This window comes from Vitis riparia, chromosome 6 (genome assembly GCF_004353265.1).
Source record: "Vitis riparia cultivar Riparia Gloire de Montpellier isolate 1030 chromosome 6, EGFV_Vit.rip_1.0, whole genome shotgun sequence".
NCBI lineage: Eukaryota > Viridiplantae > Streptophyta > Magnoliopsida > Vitales > Vitaceae > Vitis > Vitis riparia.
In genome coordinates, this window is record NC_048436.1 from 16,843,964 (window position 1) to 16,861,543 (window position 17,580).

General features: G+C 39.4%; 4 protein-coding genes across 5 annotated transcripts; 3 read left to right on the forward strand and 1 right to left on the reverse strand.

Annotated features, from left to right (window-relative positions):
- The first annotated feature begins 191 nt into the window (after positions 1–191).
- On the forward strand, positions 192–5,184 carry LOC117915922 (protein TOC75-3, chloroplastic). The gene is made up of 7 exons (XM_034831674.1): positions 192–1,518; positions 2,018–2,239; positions 2,428–2,535; positions 3,043–3,234; positions 3,355–3,603; positions 4,175–4,429; positions 4,580–5,184. Exons 1-7 carry the CDS (start codon positions 349–351, stop codon positions 4,817–4,819), a joined length of 2,436 nt encoding a protein of 811 aa, XP_034687565.1. The 5' UTR covers positions 192–348; the 3' UTR covers positions 4,820–5,184.
- Positions 5,185–5,503: 319 nt separating this feature from the next.
- LOC117915923 (dnaJ homolog subfamily B member 8) lies at positions 5,504–9,077 on the reverse strand. 2 transcript variants are annotated; one of them, XM_034831675.1, is made up of 5 exons: positions 8,633–9,077; positions 7,278–7,446; positions 6,640–6,672; positions 6,398–6,492; positions 5,504–6,256 (listed from the first exon to the last, which is right to left on the reverse strand). In XM_034831675.1, the coding sequence occupies exons 1-5, from the start codon at positions 8,948–8,950 to the stop codon at positions 6,023–6,025; spliced, it is 849 nt and encodes a 282-aa protein (XP_034687566.1). In that variant the 5' UTR covers positions 8,951–9,077; the 3' UTR covers positions 5,504–6,022. The 2 variants fall into 2 exon arrangements, with proteins under 2 accessions (XP_034687566.1, XP_034687567.1); XM_034831676.1 differs by lacking the exon at positions 6,640–6,672 and having other exon boundaries at positions 8,633–9,076.
- A 715-nt stretch (positions 9,078–9,792) lies between these two features.
- Positions 9,793–12,162, forward strand: LOC117917056 (pentatricopeptide repeat-containing protein At3g24000, mitochondrial-like). The gene has a single exon (XM_034833282.1). It carries the CDS (start codon positions 9,793–9,795, stop codon positions 12,160–12,162), a length of 2,370 nt encoding a protein of 789 aa, XP_034689173.1.
- Positions 12,163–12,170: 8 nt separating this feature from the next.
- LOC117915722 (pentatricopeptide repeat-containing protein At5g59600) lies at positions 12,171–14,345 on the forward strand. Its single transcript, XM_034831381.1, has one exon. The coding sequence runs from the start codon at positions 12,308–12,310 to the stop codon at positions 13,943–13,945; it is 1,638 nt and encodes a 545-aa protein (XP_034687272.1). The 5' UTR covers positions 12,171–12,307; the 3' UTR covers positions 13,946–14,345.
- Positions 14,346–17,580: the final 3,235 nt, after the last annotated feature.

The following is a 17,580-nucleotide window of genomic DNA, read 5'->3' on the forward strand; positions in this document are numbered from 1 at the left end:
AAAGTTATTTTCCTTTTTGGCTCCATTGCTTGGGTAACAAGAAAAGTACCAATCAATTAATGTAATAGTTGATAATTCAATTATTTATTTTTTTTTTTTATAATTGTATTTGAATTTGATAGGGAATTTGGGAGCCCAATTGATAAATATATATATGGAATATAATAGGTCTAATCCCACACTGCAGATGTCGCCCAAATTCTGAGGGTGGAAGCAGGGCTCACAAGTTCCAAGCCCAAAAACCCTAGCCTTGGTTATCAGTTATCACTTCTCACTCATAAACCTCTCACCAAACCCTTCTTAGTCTTCATCATCCTCTTCGCCTTATCCCTCCTCTTTTGCCCAGCAATGGCGTCCTTCGGCGCCCAGGGTCAGCTTTTCTCTCCCCCTCTTACCCCATCTCTTCGCCCCCGCCGTAGATTGGCTTCCTCCACCCCCATCTTGAAAGCAGGCTCTTCCACGCCTGCCAACACCATCAAATGCGATCTCTCCTCCTCCTCCTCCTCCTCGCAAAACCCTGAATCCTTGACACCGAAAAAACCCTTCTTCTCCCTCGCCCAGGCCCTAGCCTTCTCCGCTGGAGCCGCCGGTATTCTCCTCCGCTTTTCTCCCGTCACTCCCCTTGTCGATAGTGGCGATTTCTCCGGCGGCGGAGGTGTAGGAGGCACTGGGGATGGTGGTGGTGGTGGTGGTGGGGGTGGGGATGGTGGGTTTTGGTCTAGAATTTTCTCTCCAGCTGCTGTTGCGAAGGACGAGGAATCTCAGGAATGGGACTCTCATGGCCTGCCGGCCAACATTGTCGTTCAGCTTAACAAGCTTAGTGGATTTAAGAAGTACAAGATCTCGGAAATTCTTTTCTATGATCGTCGTCGCGGGAGCGTCGTCGGCACCGAAGATTCCTTCTTCGAGATGGTCACCATCCGGCCGGGAGGTATCTACAACAAAGCCCAGCTTCAGAAAGAGCTTGAAAATCTAGCAACTTGTGGAATGTTTGAGAAGGTTGATCTCGAAGGGAAGACCAATCCAGATGGGACAGTAGGGGTGACGATATCGTTTCTTGAAAGTACATGGCAATCTGCAGATAAATTCAGGTGCATCAATGTGGGGTTGATGCCGCAGACGAAGCCTATTGAAATGGACGCGGACATGACAGACAAAGAGAAGATGGAGTATTTCCGGAATCAAGAAAAAGATTACAAGAGGAGAATTGACAAATCTAGGCCCTGCTTGTTGCCAATGCCGGTGTACCGGGAGATTTTGCAGATGCTAAGGGATCAGGGAAAGGTGAGTGCGAGGTTGCTGCAGAAGATAAGGGACCGCGTCCAGAAATGGTATCATGATGAGGGGTACGCCTGTGCGCAGGTTGTAAATTTCGGGAATTTGAATACGAGAGAGGTTGTTTGTGAGGTGGTTGAAGGGGACATTACACAATTGGTCATACAATTTCAAGATAAGCTTGGAAATGTGGTTGAGGGGAACACCCAACTTCCAGTTGTAAGGCGAGAATTGCCCAAACAGGTAAATGATTTCGCTCTGTCGGGTTATATATTGGTTAGTTTCAAATTTTTAATAGGTGGCATCAAAAGGAAAGAAAAGACCAAAAACTTTGAATTGGGTGATTCCTTTGCTATTTATATATGGGCTGAATGAATGAATTGCTCAAGCCGGAAGAGGGTTTTGCTTTGTTAATTTATATCTTATATTCTTATACTTCCAATGGGTGATTATTCATCAAAATCAATGGGGGTTGATTGTTTATTGTCTACTGTTTACTTATAAGATGAAAGAGTGAATTTCCCAAAATGCTGATGGGTTTTGCTTTGTTAAGTATATGTTTCTTTTAGGACATCTGATAAGAAACTCTTTCATTAAATCAATATATCATATCAAACTATTATATGACTATATTATATAAATTATAATTCTATTTTTCTTGAAAAAAGTAATTCTATTTCATACAAGAGTGACTGTTGACTTCTTTATCTATCTGCTGTGCCTTTGAAATTTTGGTATACAGCTTCGACAAGGCCATGTTTTTAACATAGAAGCTGGGAAACAAGCTTTGAGGAATATCAACTCTCTTGCTTTATTCTCTAACATTGAAGTTAACCCACGGCCTGATGAGAAGAATGAGGGTGGGATCATTGTGGAAATAAAGCTTAAAGAACTAGAACAGAAGACAGCTGAAGTGAGTTCAGAGTGGAGTATTGTTCCTGGACGTGGAGGACGTCCCACATTGGTATGTATATGCCCGATCATCTATGTCTAATTTATGTGTCAAACATTATGCATTTGGGGTTTTGATGGTAATGTCTAGTTAATTCTATTTTATGCTCTTTTATATTGACTTTCTACAAAATAAAGAAGTTTTATATTTCTTGAAAAGAAATTCAAAGCTAGTTAATGTAATGTAAAATGTCTTTTCAGGCATCAATCCAGCCCGGTGGAACTGTTAGTTTTGAGCATCGTAATATTAAAGGGCTCAATAGATCTATTCTCGGTTCAGTAACTACTAGCAACTTCCTCAATCCCCAGGTAAATTTGCCTTGTGATGCTCTTCTTGGTTTGGTTGCTGAGAGCCAAAGAACATAAAACGTAAAATGCAACATTTTTTTTTTCTTTTCTGTTTTCTCAACTTTCTCAGCAGTCAAATGGGGTTTATTCTTATCTTATTTAAATATTTTTAACAAGAAAAAAGTGAGTTTCCACACACTCATGTAAAATTAATTACAAAATAAGAACCCTAAAAAATAATTCAAGTTTCATGTATAGTCAAAGGTAGTACATATATTATTAAAAGGTAGTATCTAAATGGTCAAAGGTGGTACCTGAATTGTCAAAGGTAGTACCTTTGATAAAAAAGTGCATGAAATGCTAATTATTTTTAGATAGGTGTTTGAAATTTGTATTTTATAAACTTGAGTTCCTATTTTGTGGTTTTTTTCAAATGAGTGTATGGAAACACACTTTTTCCTTTGAACAAAGTATCTGGTATTTTGAGATTTTGCATCATAGTAACATTCAAGCAAATGTTTTCCTCAGGATGACCTTGCTTTTAAGCTCGAGTATGTGCATCCATATCTGGATGGTGTATATAATGCTCGCAATCGTACCCTCCGTGCAAGCTGCTTCAACAGCCGAAAACTAAGTCCAGTCTTCACCGGTGGGCCTGGAGTGGATGAAGTTCCTCCTATATGGGTTGACCGTGCTGGCATCAAAGCCAATATTACAGAGGTAGACTACATTGGTTATCATATATGATGCTTTGTAGTTTGTAATATAGAAGTTTTTAATATATGGTTTCTAATATAATGGTTTATACTTCTCTATCCTGATTGATTGCTTGCCTAGCAGAACTTTACCCGCCAGAGCAAATTCACTTATGGACTCGTTATGGAAGAGATAACAACACGTGATGAAAGTAGTCACATTTCTCCCAATGGACAAAGGGTATTGCCCAGTGGAGGTATCAGTGCAGATGGACCTCCAACAACCCTCAGTGGCACTGGCATTGACCGAATGGCATTTGCACAGGCAAATATCACCCGGGATAACACCAAGTTTGTAAATGGAGCTATAGTTGGTGAGAGGAATGTGTTTCAGGTCAGTTCCATTTGCTCCTTTATTTTTCCTCCTTTCATGTCATTTCTTTGGTGATTGTACAGCTTGGATGTGCTGTATTTGCTAGAAGTTCTAGAATTAGGAACTGAATAACTGCAGTGTAAATAGCTACTGTATTTATTATCAATCCAGGACTACAAGCTTGTGGAAAAGCATTTCAAATGTCACCATGCTTTTGTGTACACAAGAAGTCCTAGTGTTGCTGTTTTCCTTCTTCACATTTTCCACTGCACAGTGCTTTTATTATAGATCTCTTTCACATATTGAGCATTTTTGACCCCTTATAGGGACTAGAGTAAAATAGTTATTAAGTTTTCTGATGCACATGTGCTATCGTCCTGTGTTTAATGGATAAAATACAGTTTGATAATTTGTATGTTGAAATCACCAGCTTTATGGAGGTGGCAATGTTTAATCTGACAATTTGAAGAACGGCTCCTTTCTCCATCATATTAGAGAACTTATGGTGTCTTTCATTCAATGTGACCTTCACATGCAGCAAAACATGATTTCTCCCCAGTAATGTGCTTATTTACATAAAAATAAATTGCAGGTGGACCAAGGCCTCGGTGTAGGGAGCAACTTCCCATTTTTCAATCGCCACCAGCTTACATTGACCCGATTTATCCAGTTGAAGCAAGTAGAGGAAGGTGCTGGTAAACCACCACCACCAGTGCTAGTGCTTCATGGCCACTATGGTGGTTGTGTTGGTGACCTTCCAAGCTATGATGCTTTTGCACTTGGAGGGCCTTATTCTGTGAGAGGTTACAATATGGGTGAATTGGGTGCTGCTAGAAATATCCTTGAGGTAGGACTTCCTGGAGACGAGCATTACATTCAATGAACATTGCAAAAGCTAGGGTTGCAAATATGCTAACATTTCATCAAGATGGTCATGCTTATGATTTTGTTGCTGTAGAATAAGCATTTGACACCCTGTTTCCAATGCCATATGCAGGTGGCAGCTGAGCTACGAATCCCTGTAAGAAATACACATGTGTATGCGTTTGCAGAACACGGAAATGATCTAGGAAGTTCAAAGGATGTAAAGGGGAACCCAACTGAAGTCTACCGGCGAATGGGTTATGGTTCCTCTTATGGTGTTGGTGCCAAGCTAGGTCTTGTACGAGCTGAGTATGCTGTTGATCATAACTCTGGTACTGGTGCAGTATTTTTCCGGTTTGGAGAGAGATTTTGAAAGACTTGTAGGTTCAATGCTTTGCCTAGTACGTTAATGCCTAGTGTATTAATGCCATTAAGCATCGGAATAACTCCTGGGGTTTTCCTGGATCTTGTGTTTTTTTGAGTTACTTAGAAATTAGAACTAGTTATATGTTCTAATTCTAGGGAAATAATATTTTCTATATGTTGTGTTACATTCTTTTCTGGCTCTGTAAGGACTAGATTCTATGGGGGATTGTGATTCGGGATGACCCAACCTGTTATATTTTGTGTAAGAAAGCCTTTATTTTCATTAGTGAAACTCAAATTCTGTGTGATGGAAATTAGAAATTTCTGTAACCTTTTTGTTAGTCAGGAAATTAGAACTTCTTCATTTTACTTTGTTATTATTTGCACCTCATTTGGTATGAAAAAGTCACACTCCCTGTGAGCATTATCCATTTCTTTTCCCCCCTAGATTCTTCTTTTTCTCTTGAAGCTTTTTCTTGAAAGGCAAAACGAAGAGATATATTAAAACCATAAAAATACGCATACATTTTCCTGATGCATAGGACCCCAAACGGGAGGCAAACCCAGCCCTCAGGCAGGCAGATAGCTCAAGTAAAAATGGAGATCCATATTCCTTGGGAAGGGCCAGAACCAATTATTTTGATAGCTCTCAAGTGTGTAGCAGGAGTAGAGGAGGAGATGCAGAGGAGTGTTACTGGAAATTCTTGCTCCTGCATGAATCTGGGCCTCATTGCAAGTTACAACAAGAAGGAATGAAAATACTAGGTAAACAGAAAAGTTTGGAACCAAGCTCAAGTCATTTATTGGTAGAAAAGGATGAATAATTCAATACAGATCATCAGAGTGCTGCACAGAGAATTTGTCTGACATTGTTGGCAGAAAGACTGATGCTTGAAAGGACAGACCCCAATGGAAATCGTCAAGGATTCAATCGTAGGTGATGGAGAGCTTTGTTTACAGAGGAAAACAGATGTATAAGCCCATATCTTAAGTGATGATTACTTCATGCTTTTGTGCTTCAATGACTTACAGCTGAGAGAACCTTCATTCATAACTCTTCTCTGTGATGAATGAGGCCTTCAAAGAATTGGACTATAGTTATGTAAGCTGGATTTCCACTAATCAGCCATTTTTCTACTCATTCCAACAAGACAAAGAACATGTCTTTCGGATTTATATCTTCTAAGGATTAATGCAGCTGCATTTCCTCCTATAGGCCCAATTCCTTTTTCAACTTAGCAAGAGTAGCTTCGATCTCATCAATATTTTCTTCAATGCTGCTCCCTTGACCGCCTTTACTTTGACCACCACCTCCTGTCGTCCCTGTTTCAGAACTTGTAAATGGATTTGCCTTCTGAGACCCTCCATATTCCTCCGCTTCAACTTCCGAGTCAGTGATGTTGAGCTCTTTCTCTAAAAATTCCACAAACTCTTCACCAATTTCCTGTTAAAATGCAGATTTTACAAGTGAGGTGGTTTTATCCTCAAATCCTTTCCCTTGTGAGTTTCAAAACAAACCAAAACACTTGCACATGATTATTTGGTTTCATATAAAGTGACACGGTAAAAGACATTAACATCTCACCGCTAATTCCTCCCACAGGCTCTTTGGCTTCCCTTGTGAAGCAGCACTGGCTTCCCAGTTCCGGAATTCTTCTTGAAGATCCCTAAAGAAGTCCTCTGTAACATCAAAGCCATGCTTAAGCACTAGAACAGAGCAGGTAGTGATCTCCGTATGAAAAAAAGAAAAACAAAACAGCGCCTGTAAAGATTTGAAATGATGCAACTTAATTGCTCTTGCATTGTATCATGGGAGGACATATCTACCTACTGTCATTTGAACATCCCTCACAAAATTACCTGCAGCATAAAGGGGTTAAGTATAAGAACATACAAAAATACCTCACTCATAAGCAAGGGTAAGATGCACTGAAGAATGAGGAAAGAATCTCTCCATCAGCATTTTTGGGGATAAATGCACAGTTGGAATATGAATGAGCAATGGGAAAACTAAAGCTACCAATGCCATAAACACCAGAGCCTAACAAAGAACCATTTGAATGTGCATTTAACATAGAAGGATGCAACTACCCAGTCAATTGATTTGATCTGGGAATTTTCCTTTGTGATAAATTGGTCTGATTTGGTCATCCAAACATTTCAGGTTCTTCCAGGCACTGTTATCAGTATTCCAAATGGAAATGATTTGTAGCATAGTTAGCAGAATCTACTTGGTCACTGAGCCATAGATGTTTTTATTTAACTACACAATTAAAAGCATGTCAGTCCCATGCTCTCTGTCGATTTGGCAGGAAGCAATTCTCGTCTAAAGGCAGCTACCTTAAAATCATCAATATACTATTTAAAGGAGTAAGCATTGAAGTAGATGGACACCCATCACATGTAAAGGCATAAATACAATAAGAATATAAGAACAAATGGATTTCAGGGGCAAAAGTTTTTACCAAATCCATAGAACTCTTCTTCTTGGGTATTCCTGCTTTGGTTTCTTTCAGCATTAGAATAGGTATAGTTGGATGCACGACTTCCAGAGTCATATTTCCTCCGAGATTCAGAGTTCATCAATGCATTGTATGCATGCTTTATCCTCATAAATTTCTCCTGTGCATTTGCCTGTAAACCAAAAACTTTGAGATACTCAAAACATTTACAGAAAACTAAAGCCCTGAGATTCAGAAAGGAAAACAGGGAAGAAACAGATTCAGGTTATGCAATATTGTCTTCATTCTACCATTTGTTAACACAAGCTATGAAGAAGGCCTTGGAAAGGAATAAACAGAACCCAGATATAGCAAGTATAGCATACAAAGTGAAGTGCATCAAGCCTTTGCATCAAACACACGATAAGAAAATTGATAAAACTGCACTTGGAACTTTTGTTTCATCCATTAAATTTCTCATGTATGTTCACTGTAAAGAAAAATCAATATGTTTTCCCTTCTTGCAAAGATGGGCTCATGGTTCTTACATGCATGGGTGCTAAGAACTCCATTAGGGATGCAACTTCATTACAGGTGCTTTGCTTGACATACTAGTATACTACATACTAACATGCTGTTAGGTCAGGAACACCACATGAACCGAGGCATGTAGAACCTTTGAGCTTTACACAATCACAACAAAAAGAAAGAAGGAACTTTGAGTAGGGTATAAGTAATCACTATGGAAAGCAAGATTGCTTTCCCAAGGTGGCTGTCTAAATTTATAATAAGTGCCTCATTGATGATTGCCCACATAAAGAACAACCCTTGTGAATGAGGTACATGCCCATCAATTATGCTACAAATTCCTGGCAAGCTAGAAAACAAAGAAGAATGTTCCAGAGAAATAAGGAAGCTATAAAAGAAAATGTGATCTAGGCAATGATTGCAGCAAATCAACGAATTTAAGTTTCTTTTAATTTGTTTGAGAGAGTTTCAGTTGGTTATACTCGGTCATGGAAGGGCATGTATTTTCAATATTATCTGGTCCCCAATGAAATAGTAGATTACCCATTTTTGGGTACCCACAGCTCCAACCCTCTCCACATACCACAAACACAAAATTGGAGTTCATCCTAATTATAGATGATTTCCTTTAATTTTCCTCAAGTTTTTCACTGCTATTGAGGGTTGATGGAATCAATCAGAGTTAAAAAAACGTCTCTAGACTTCACACGATCCAAAAATGTAACTCACTTCTGCAGACATGAAAAGCTGGAAAATCCAAATTGGTTTCATTATAATTCAAGAAAACGAACCGTAAGTTAAAAACAAGAAACACCCATATCAAATTTCTCTAATTTGTATCACAAGAATACCTCTTTATTGACATCGGGATGATACTTCAAAGCGAGTTTCCGATAAGCCCTCTTGATCTGATCAGGACTAGCAGAAGGAGAAACCCCCAACACCTCATACGGAGACTCTCTGCGACTCGCCTTCAAAAGGGTACTATTCCTCCTCTTATTCTTACCATTGTTTCTGCGATTTGGAGTGAAAAAGAGAGGATTGAAATGGGGTGCAGAGGCAATTCTGGAAATGGGTAATGAAGATTTGGGTAGATTTTGTAGGTAGAAAAGAGGAGGAGAAAAATGGAGCTGCAGGGCTAAGGGAAGAGTGATTCCATGCATGTTCATGAGGTGGTGTTTTATAATCTCATTTCATGGCGTTTGGATTACGTTTCTGGTTTCTTCTTCTTCGTCTTCTCCGTCTTCTTCCCACGAGTGGCTGTGCTTTTACATAGCATGTTGCGGTTCCCAACTCCACGGTCTTTTACAGTTAGCAGTGTTTTATAAATTAAAATTAAGTACAAAATAATTAAATAATTATTTGAAAATGCCATAAAATAAAATAGCTTTTTAGAAAAAAAAGAAAAAAAAAGAAAAAGAAAAAATCTCTGTTTATTTATCATTTATAAAACCAAAAAACAAAGAGGTAGATATAAAGATTCTGTTTTATAATTTAAAAACAAATTTTTGTTTTTAAAAATAAAAAATTCATAACAGATTGTTTTCTATTTTCAGTTGTTTTCAATAATTTTGAAAAACAAAATAAAAAAATTAAAAATTATAAAAATAAAAATAAAAATTAACATACTTTAAATATGATTTTTTTTAAATTATACATGTTTTTGTTTAAAAAAAATTAATTAAACAAATAAATTTCAAATGAATAAATAAATTTATTATTTTAAAAAAAAATCAAACTCAAAACTTCTTAGTATAAAAATTGTAATATTTAAAAATATTAGAAAATTAAATCAAAATTCATTTGGCATAATTTATTTATTTAATATAATTATATATTTTTACAATTTTTCGCCACATAAAGTGATACACGGCCAAACGGCAACGGCCCAAAAATTCTAAAGGGCAGTGGAAGAAGAAAATTTGGTAAATTTTTCCAAGCAAAATTTGCTACCTATAAAGATTGTTTCATTTTTCTCGCAAAAGACTACTGGTTTGATCAGGTGGGTGGCATGGCTTCACCACTGAAGTGTTATAGCAGCAGCTGGCCTACCTGTTCTTTACTTCCTGGCTGTATCGCTGTTGATCTTCAAAAGAACATCAACCCAATAATCTCTGCGTCGGGTCCTTATAAAGGGTGTATGTCGAAGGGGAATGTTGTCGGAGGATGGGTGGATTTAAACAATGCTTGTATACTGTTTGAAAAAACTCCCAAACGGATAGGTGTTTCAATTACTGAGTCCCATCGCAGTGGGTGTACGGATGATCCTGAAGAGGGTGTGAAAGAAGCTGGTTTTTTCACAAGAAATGGGACTCCCCATGTTGAGTTTGGTGGTGGTTTTCCACATAGGCAATATGTGATTAGTGCTTTAAGCTTTTGTGGCCGTGAAGGGTGTGTTGAACTTGGCAGAAGATGGCATTGTTTTGTGGTGAAAATTGGACTTGGTAGTGATGAGTTTGTGTGTACTAGTCTTATTGACATGTATGCCAAATGCGGAGAAGTGGACAGTGCGGTGAGAGTATATGATAAGATGACTAGTTTGGATGCTGCTACATGCAATTGCTTGATTTCTGCTTATGCAAGGAATGGTTTCTTTGTTCAAGCTTTTCAAGTCTTCATGCAAATTGGGAATATGGGTATTCGGCCAAACCATTACACGTATTCAACCATGCTAGCAGTTTGTGGGACTATTTCAGCGATCCAAGAAGGAAAACAGCTTCATGCCCATGTTGTGAAGATGCAGTATTTATCTGAAACAGCAGTGGGCAATGCACTTTTGACACTGTATAGCAAGTGTGGGATGATGGAAGAGGCTGAGATTGTGTTTGAGAGTCTTGGGCAAAGGAATATTATCTCTTGGACTGCAAGCATAAATGGGTTTTACCAGCATGGTGACTTCAAGAAGGCACTGAAGCAGTTCAGCATGATGAGAGAAAGTGGGATTGAGCCAAATGAGTTCACTTTTTCAATTGTTCTAGCATCTTGTGGTTGTGTGAAGGATTTCATTGATGGCCGTATGTTTCATACCCAAGTCATTAAAAAGGGCATGGCATCTGGTGTCTTTGTGGGGACTGCCATTATAGACATGTATTCAGGACTTGGGGAAATGGATGAAGCAGAGAAACAGTTCAAACAGATGGGGAGGGCAGCATCTAATGTGTCATGGAATGCTCTAATAGCAGGGTACGTCCTCAATGAAAAGACCAAGAAGGCAATGGAAGCATTTTGCAGAATGGTTAAAGAAGATGTTGCATGTAATGCGTTCACCTATTCAAATATCTTTAAGGCTTGTTCTTCTTTTCCATCACTTGCAACTACTGAGCAGATCCATTCTCGGCTAATAAAATCCAACCTTGAGTCGAACTTGCATGTGGCAAGCTCATTAATAGAAGCATATACACAGTGCGGCAGTTTAGAAAATGCAGTGCAGGTTTTCACTCAGATCTCAGATGCAGATGTGGTATCCTGGAATTCAATGATTAAAGCCTACTCACAAAATGGGGATCCATGGAAAGCTATATTCTTGCTCAGGAAGATGATTGAAGAAGGAAACAAGCCTACCAGTTCAACTTTCCTCACAGTTCTTTCTGCCTGTAGCCACTCTGGCTTAGTTCAAGAGGGCCAAGAGTTCTTTCAATCCATGGTGCAAGATTACAGCATCCAACCAGAGGAGACACACTGCAGCTGCATGGTTGACATACTGGGTAGAGCTGGGCAACTAGAAAATGCACTAGACTTCATCAAGAAATTGACAATGAAACCTACTGCTTCAATATGGAGACCCTTGCTTGCAGCTTGCCGATACAACAGTAACCTTCAAATGGCAGAATATGTGGCTGAACAGATACTTGACTTAGAACCAAATGATGCAACCGTTTATGTCACCCTTTCAAACATGTATGCTGAAGTAGGGAGATGGGCTGATGCTGAGAATCAAAGAAGGTTAATGGAACAGAAGGAAATTTCAAAAGAACCGGGATGTAGCTGGATTGAAGTAAACAACAAGATGTACAAATTCTTTTCCCATGATAAAACACACCCTGAAATGCCAAAAGTATATGAGAAGCTGAAGCAGCTAGTGAGACAGATACAAGACATTGGGTATTCCCCTCCTACAACAACAGTCCTTCACCCGGAATCAAGAAAGCCAAAGGAGCAACTGATCTTATATCACAGCGAAAAGCTTGCAGTTTGTTTTGGCCTTTTAAGCTTGCCTCCTGGAAAACCAATTCGTGTTTCGAAGAACCTTCGTGTCTGCTTGGATTGCCATTCAACTATGAAGTATATCTCAAGAATTACAGACCGCTATACAGTATTGAAGGACAATTATAGGTTTCACCACTTCAAGCAGGGCTGCTGTTCTTGTGGGGATTACTGGTGATATGCTCTTTCCATTTGTGCTATTCCCTTATCAGATTGGTTGTAGACATCTCCCTAAGTGGAACCCATCATTTGAGGAGGGTACATTACATTTTCATATCTTTAGCTGAAATTGAATCGGGCCGACGCCATTGGCTGCTGCTGCAATGCAGAGTCTCATCAACAGAGCAAATGTCTATACGGTCTATCGGAATATCAGCACCCACCGCACATTTCAATCATCTTCTGATACCTATGCAAAGGCCATCGACATGTACGCTCGTGATCGAGCGTTGTACCGTGGCCGAGCACTGCATGCCCATCTGGTCATCATTGGGTTGGCTCGGTTGACCTATTTTGCCGCCAAGCTCATGTCTTTCTACACCGAGTGCGGGCAATTATCTAACGCCCGGAAACTGTTCGATAAAATTCCCAAGACGAATATTCGTCGTTGGATTGTCCTGACTGGGGCCTACGCTCGTCGCGGCTTTTATGAGGAGGCTTTGAGCGCCTTCTCAGAAATGCAGAAAGAAGGCCTGAGACCGAACCAGTTTGTTCTTCCCAGCATTCTCAAAGCCTGTGGACATCTCTCTGATCGACGAACTGGAGAGAATATGCATACTGTAATCCTGAAGAATTCATTTGAATCTGACGCTTATATCATCAGTGCATTGATTTATATGTACTCAAAATGTGGGCATGTTGAAAAGGCGTGCCGGGTATTTGATTGGATAGTTGACAAAGATTTGGTGGTGATGAATGCCATGGTTTCAGGCTATGCCCAACATGGATTTGTGCACGAAGCACTGGACTTGGTGCAGAAAATGCAACAAGCAGGGGTTAAGCCCAATGTAGTATCATGGAATACCTTAATCGCAGGATTTTCGCAGGTGGGGGACAAATCAATGGTCTCTGAAGTTTTTCGTTTGATGACTGCCAATGGGGTTGAGCCTGATGTGGTATCTTGGACTTCAGTAATATCTGGGTTTGTGCAGAACTTCCACAACCATGAGGGTTTTGATGCATTTAAAGAGATGCTGGATCAAGGGTTCTGCCCCAGTTCGGTAACCATCAGTAGTCTGCTGCCTGCTTGTACAAATGTTGCAAACCTGAGGCGTGGGAAGGAAATTCATGGGTATGCCATGGTGATCGGAGTTGAGAAAGATGTGTATGTTAGGAGTGCTCTTGTAGACATGTATGCAAAATGTGGTTATATATCAGAAGCAAAGATCTTATTTTATATGATGCCGGAGAGGAACAGAGTCACTTGGAATTCCTTGATTTTTGGATATGCAAATCATGGATACTGCAATGAAGCAATTCAGCTTTTTAATCAGATGGAGGAGAGTGATACAAAACTTGATCACCTGACCTTCACAGCAGTCCTCAATGCCTGTAGTCATGCTGGAATGGTTGAACTTGGAGAAAGTCTGTTCCAGAAGATGCAAGAAAAATACCGGATTGAGCCGAGACTAGAGCATTATGCATGCATGGTGGATCTTCTTGGCCGAGCGGGAAAGCTTTCTGAGGCTTATGATTTGATCAAGGCAATGCCTGTTGAGCCTGATAAGTTTGTGTGGGGAGCATTATTAGGGGCTTGCAGGAATCATGGGAACATAGAACTTGCAGAAGTAGCCGCTGAGCATCTGTTCGAGCTTGAACCTGAGAGTCCTGGAAGCAGTTTGTTGTTGTCAAATTTATATGCTGATGCTGGTCGTTGGGGGAATGCAGCAAAGATAAAGAAGATGATGACGCAAAGAAAGTTCGGTAAATTTCCAGGGTGCAGTTGGATAGAGGCTGTCTGAGACAAACATAGCTTGAGGGTTTCCCAGAATTCTTGGCGCAGATCAGAAATAAGTCATGAAGCGCCCAGCGGACCATCCTCATGCCTCACGCTGGATGCATTCATGTCTCCTCACCACATTGAAGCTTCCAGTGCTGAACTCCAACTTATTTTCTATCCGACAGCTTCTTTGATGTAATAGGTTGTTTCTGTTGGGAACATTTGGATTTGAGAGCAATTGAGTGGCAAGATGGGTTTAGAAGATCAAGTTGAATCTGAATGAATACAATGTGCAGCACTCGTGGAAGATCCTTAAATCGGAAAAACTTTGTAAAAGTTGAGGTAAGGGGAAAAGTTGGGGAACTTCAAATTTTGTGGATGCTTTTATCAATCTCATAAATGGGAGACTGACATTCAGCTTAGGTATTGCAGTACTGATGCTTTAAGTTCTTAAAACATAGTATTTAACATGAAAACATAGTATCCATTCCAAAAAATTATATATGAAAGATGTTTTAAGTTTTTGATCAACATGTTCCATGTTGTCACCTGATTTGTAATTTCTTTCCTTCCAAGTAGTTCAAAACAAGCATAGAGGAGTTACTTTCCCACGCCATCTTTCATTTCTTTCGGATGAAGGATCAACGCCCAAATTAGAAGGTTCAATATAAAGAATTCAACACTCAATACTATAAACAAGGAGAATACTAACTATAATAAAATTCTTGCTTAACACGATGAAGAGGATGTGCTCCACAGATTGTTTCTTATCTTCATACATAAAAACATCCATTCACCAAAGTCCATTCTCTTCCTTTTAACCGATCCAAAGTCAATAATTTTTTCCAACCTGCTTCCTAGGAAAGAAAAACACCCACTTTCATTGGAACCCATGGATCCCAAATATCATTCACAAGAAAAGGTTCCAATATCACCTACACCACCCTATCCCCTTTACCCCTATATACTGATCTTCCTTGCAACCTCAATAGGAACACTTGGAAGTTGGAACACTGTCCAACTTCAAATCATGGAGCTGTCTTAAGAAACCCGAGAGCCCAATGCCCCGTCATTAGCATGTTCTCACACATCTACTGCCCATGTATCCTTTGAAGTAGCTATAGCATATAAAGAAGGTTAAAAAAGATGATCACCACAACATATATCCTTTCAAAATTTTATTCCCTTCCATTGTCTGCACTAAAACTGATTTTGCTCTCAAAAACTCCCCACCCTCCTATAATTGCATTCCATTACTCTACCCCAAATCCATCCCCTCACCTCTAAAGAACACCATCCCCTTCTTCTTCTCCAAATTTATCGATAATACCCTACTTCCATAGAGTTTCCTTTCTGACACAAACCTCCAATTCCACTTTTCAAAAAGTGTCTTTTGGGAACAGTTAGATCATGAATACCCAACCCTCCTCTCTTTTACACAAACAATCTGTCAAGAATTTCACCAAGAGCCAACCCAGAATAACCCCCCACACCCACCCCACCGCCCTTGTTGCTCCACATTGCAAACCTTCTCTAAATCTTCCACCACATTCTAAATGACCAACAATTTGTAGGGAGCTCCTAAAGGCAGACCCACATTCATGGAAGGAAGCTCCCCTAGCTACTCTGCACGCCAATACAACCACCAACTCCTCCACATTAGTAACACCCCCAATTGAAATTAACTCACTCTTTCTAACTTAATTTTCAGCTAAAAATTGCTTCAAACCACATTAAAAGTCCAAATGAGATAGAACATTTCATCTTTGCATGTCCCTCAAAAGATACAAGTATCATTGGCAAACAATGACACCTGGGATGAAACCCCTTCCCTAGCTCTTTTTAGAAGACAACTGAGAGTTTCCATCAGCAAAACAAATAAATAGAGAGAAGAGGTTCCCCTTGCCTCAACCATTGAACCTTGATTAAGCTTTATATTAAATCTCTCATAAGAGTCATAACCAAGGATCTAGAAGTTTCCACAACCATAACTAAAACAGGCAGAATGTGAATATTAATTTGCATTTCAAGATGGCAATTGCAGTTCTGCATCCAGCATTCACCTAAAGAGTGAGGGTTGGGTCTAATAAACGCACAGAGATGTGTACCAGAATCTGAAATTTTCATGCCTCAAAATCTAAAGATTCTACTAGAAGCTCTTCCAAGTTTTAGTCTTTCTGGCTATTCTCTAGTAAATTAAAAAATGTTGGCTGTTCCTAGTCCTTAAGACAGCCAGTAAAATCCATGCTAGCTCTTCCAAGTTTCTTAGTCTGGATAGTAAAAACTTTACACTGTCTCATCTTACTGTGGCCCATCTAGTTCAGGAACAAAATTTCTTCTTCTTCTTCTTCTTCTTCAGCAATATACAATTCAGGTCCTAAAAGCTTATCTTTCAATCTTGGCAAATCCTAAATCTATTTTAATACATTCCTGATAGGATGGGAGACACATGCTAAAGAATTTACATTTAGCTGTGATGATGTGATTCTTAGTCGGTTAAGAGGCAAACCTAGAAGGAGCTAAGAACATCAGGTACACCTTCTTGTGGCTCTGCTAGGTGATGCAACCATTTGTAAAATACTGCTTTAGATATCCCAAAGCATAGAACACGCCCCATACAAACTGACAAAATAGGGTGCTAAAATTCACTCTACTAGACAAGCAACAAAAGTCCACTATTTAATTAATGGACAAAACATCACTTTACCTGTTGCCAAGACCTTGTTGGATGTAATAAGGATCAACTTGTCCACCCAAAAGAAATTAAAAAAGTAGCCACTTGCAGGGTAGGGTCATCCCTATCCATTGCTCATGGATGCTACAAAATAAAATAGTGGAATACTGCTGGCACATTTGAAGTATTATTCACCAGCAACACTCATAGTGTGTAACCCCATTAGGATTGTGGCTACCTACCCCAAAGTGGGGATAAATAACCACTGATTTATAAAGTCCTTCTCCCATAATATGCAGCTTTCCTTGTTTTTTATTATATCGAACAATCTAATCTGCCTAGCAAATAGTCATATTTCCCTGTCATTTTCAGACCCACTAACACTTACAAAACTATTCTTGGGTGCAAAATGCTTCCTTTCTTCATCTTGGCTAAGAGCTTGTTTAGTTCACCCAACATCCAGGCCTCTTTCTCTTAGTCCTTCCCACAACACTCTTAAATCCATTGTTGGAGGGAAGCCAAAATAGACCAAACATTTTTCCCTCCTACTTTCCAACTAGAAAAAGGACGCCTATCTCAAATGAAAATTTTGTAGAATTTCTAAGAGTAAAGAGTAAAACCTAGGGCTTCTCAAAGTTAGAAGTAAAGGGAAAAAATCTCTCCTTCCGTGCAACTAACTGGATCAATAATCATGTGTCATCCATTGTAGATTTACTTGAAGCACCTAGGCATTAAAACAAACACGACTTCAAAATCCAATGGGCAAAACAAAGCACTCGTGAGAACATGCCTATCCAGTTCCATTCAGAATTCCCCTATCAACTGCAATAAATGACACCACTATCCGCATGGTATAGGACTAGATTATAAAGGCAGAGACATTTTACCCCACTATTCAAACTAAAGAAAGCATAGCCACATCCCAGTTTTACTTCCACCACTCTGCGTAATCTGAAGGTCATTTCCTTTGTTACATCAAAAGA

Excerpts from the sequence above, each read along its gene's own strand:
- LOC117915922 (XM_034831674.1), top strand. The coding sequence starts at position 349 with ATGGCGTCCTTCGGCGCCCAGGGTCAGCTTTTCTCTCCCCCTCTTACC. Across the intron at positions 1,519-2,017 it reads GGCGAGAATTGCCCAAACAG|CTTCGACAAGGCCATGTTTT; the intron begins GTAAATGATTTC and ends TTTGGTATACAG. Across the intron at positions 2,536-3,042 it reads GCAACTTCCTCAATCCCCAG|GATGACCTTGCTTTTAAGCT; the intron begins GTAAATTTGCCT and ends TGTTTTCCTCAG.
- LOC117915923 (XM_034831675.1), bottom strand. The coding sequence starts at position 8,950 with ATGAACATGCATGGAATCACTCTTCCCTTAGCCCTGCAGCTCCATTTT. Across the intron at positions 7,447-8,632 it reads ATCCCGATGTCAATAAAGAG|GCAAATGCACAGGAGAAATT; the intron begins GTATTCTTGTGA and ends TTTGGTTTACAG. Across the intron at positions 6,493-6,639 it reads GGATGTTCAAATGACAGTAG|AGGACTTCTTTAGGGATCTT; the intron begins GTAGATATGTCC and ends TTGATGTTACAG.
- LOC117915722 (XM_034831381.1), top strand. The coding sequence starts at position 12,308 with ATGCAGAGTCTCATCAACAGAGCAAATGTCTATACGGTCTATCGGAAT.
- LOC117917056 (XM_034833282.1), top strand. The coding sequence starts at position 9,793 with ATGGCTTCACCACTGAAGTGTTATAGCAGCAGCTGGCCTACCTGTTCT.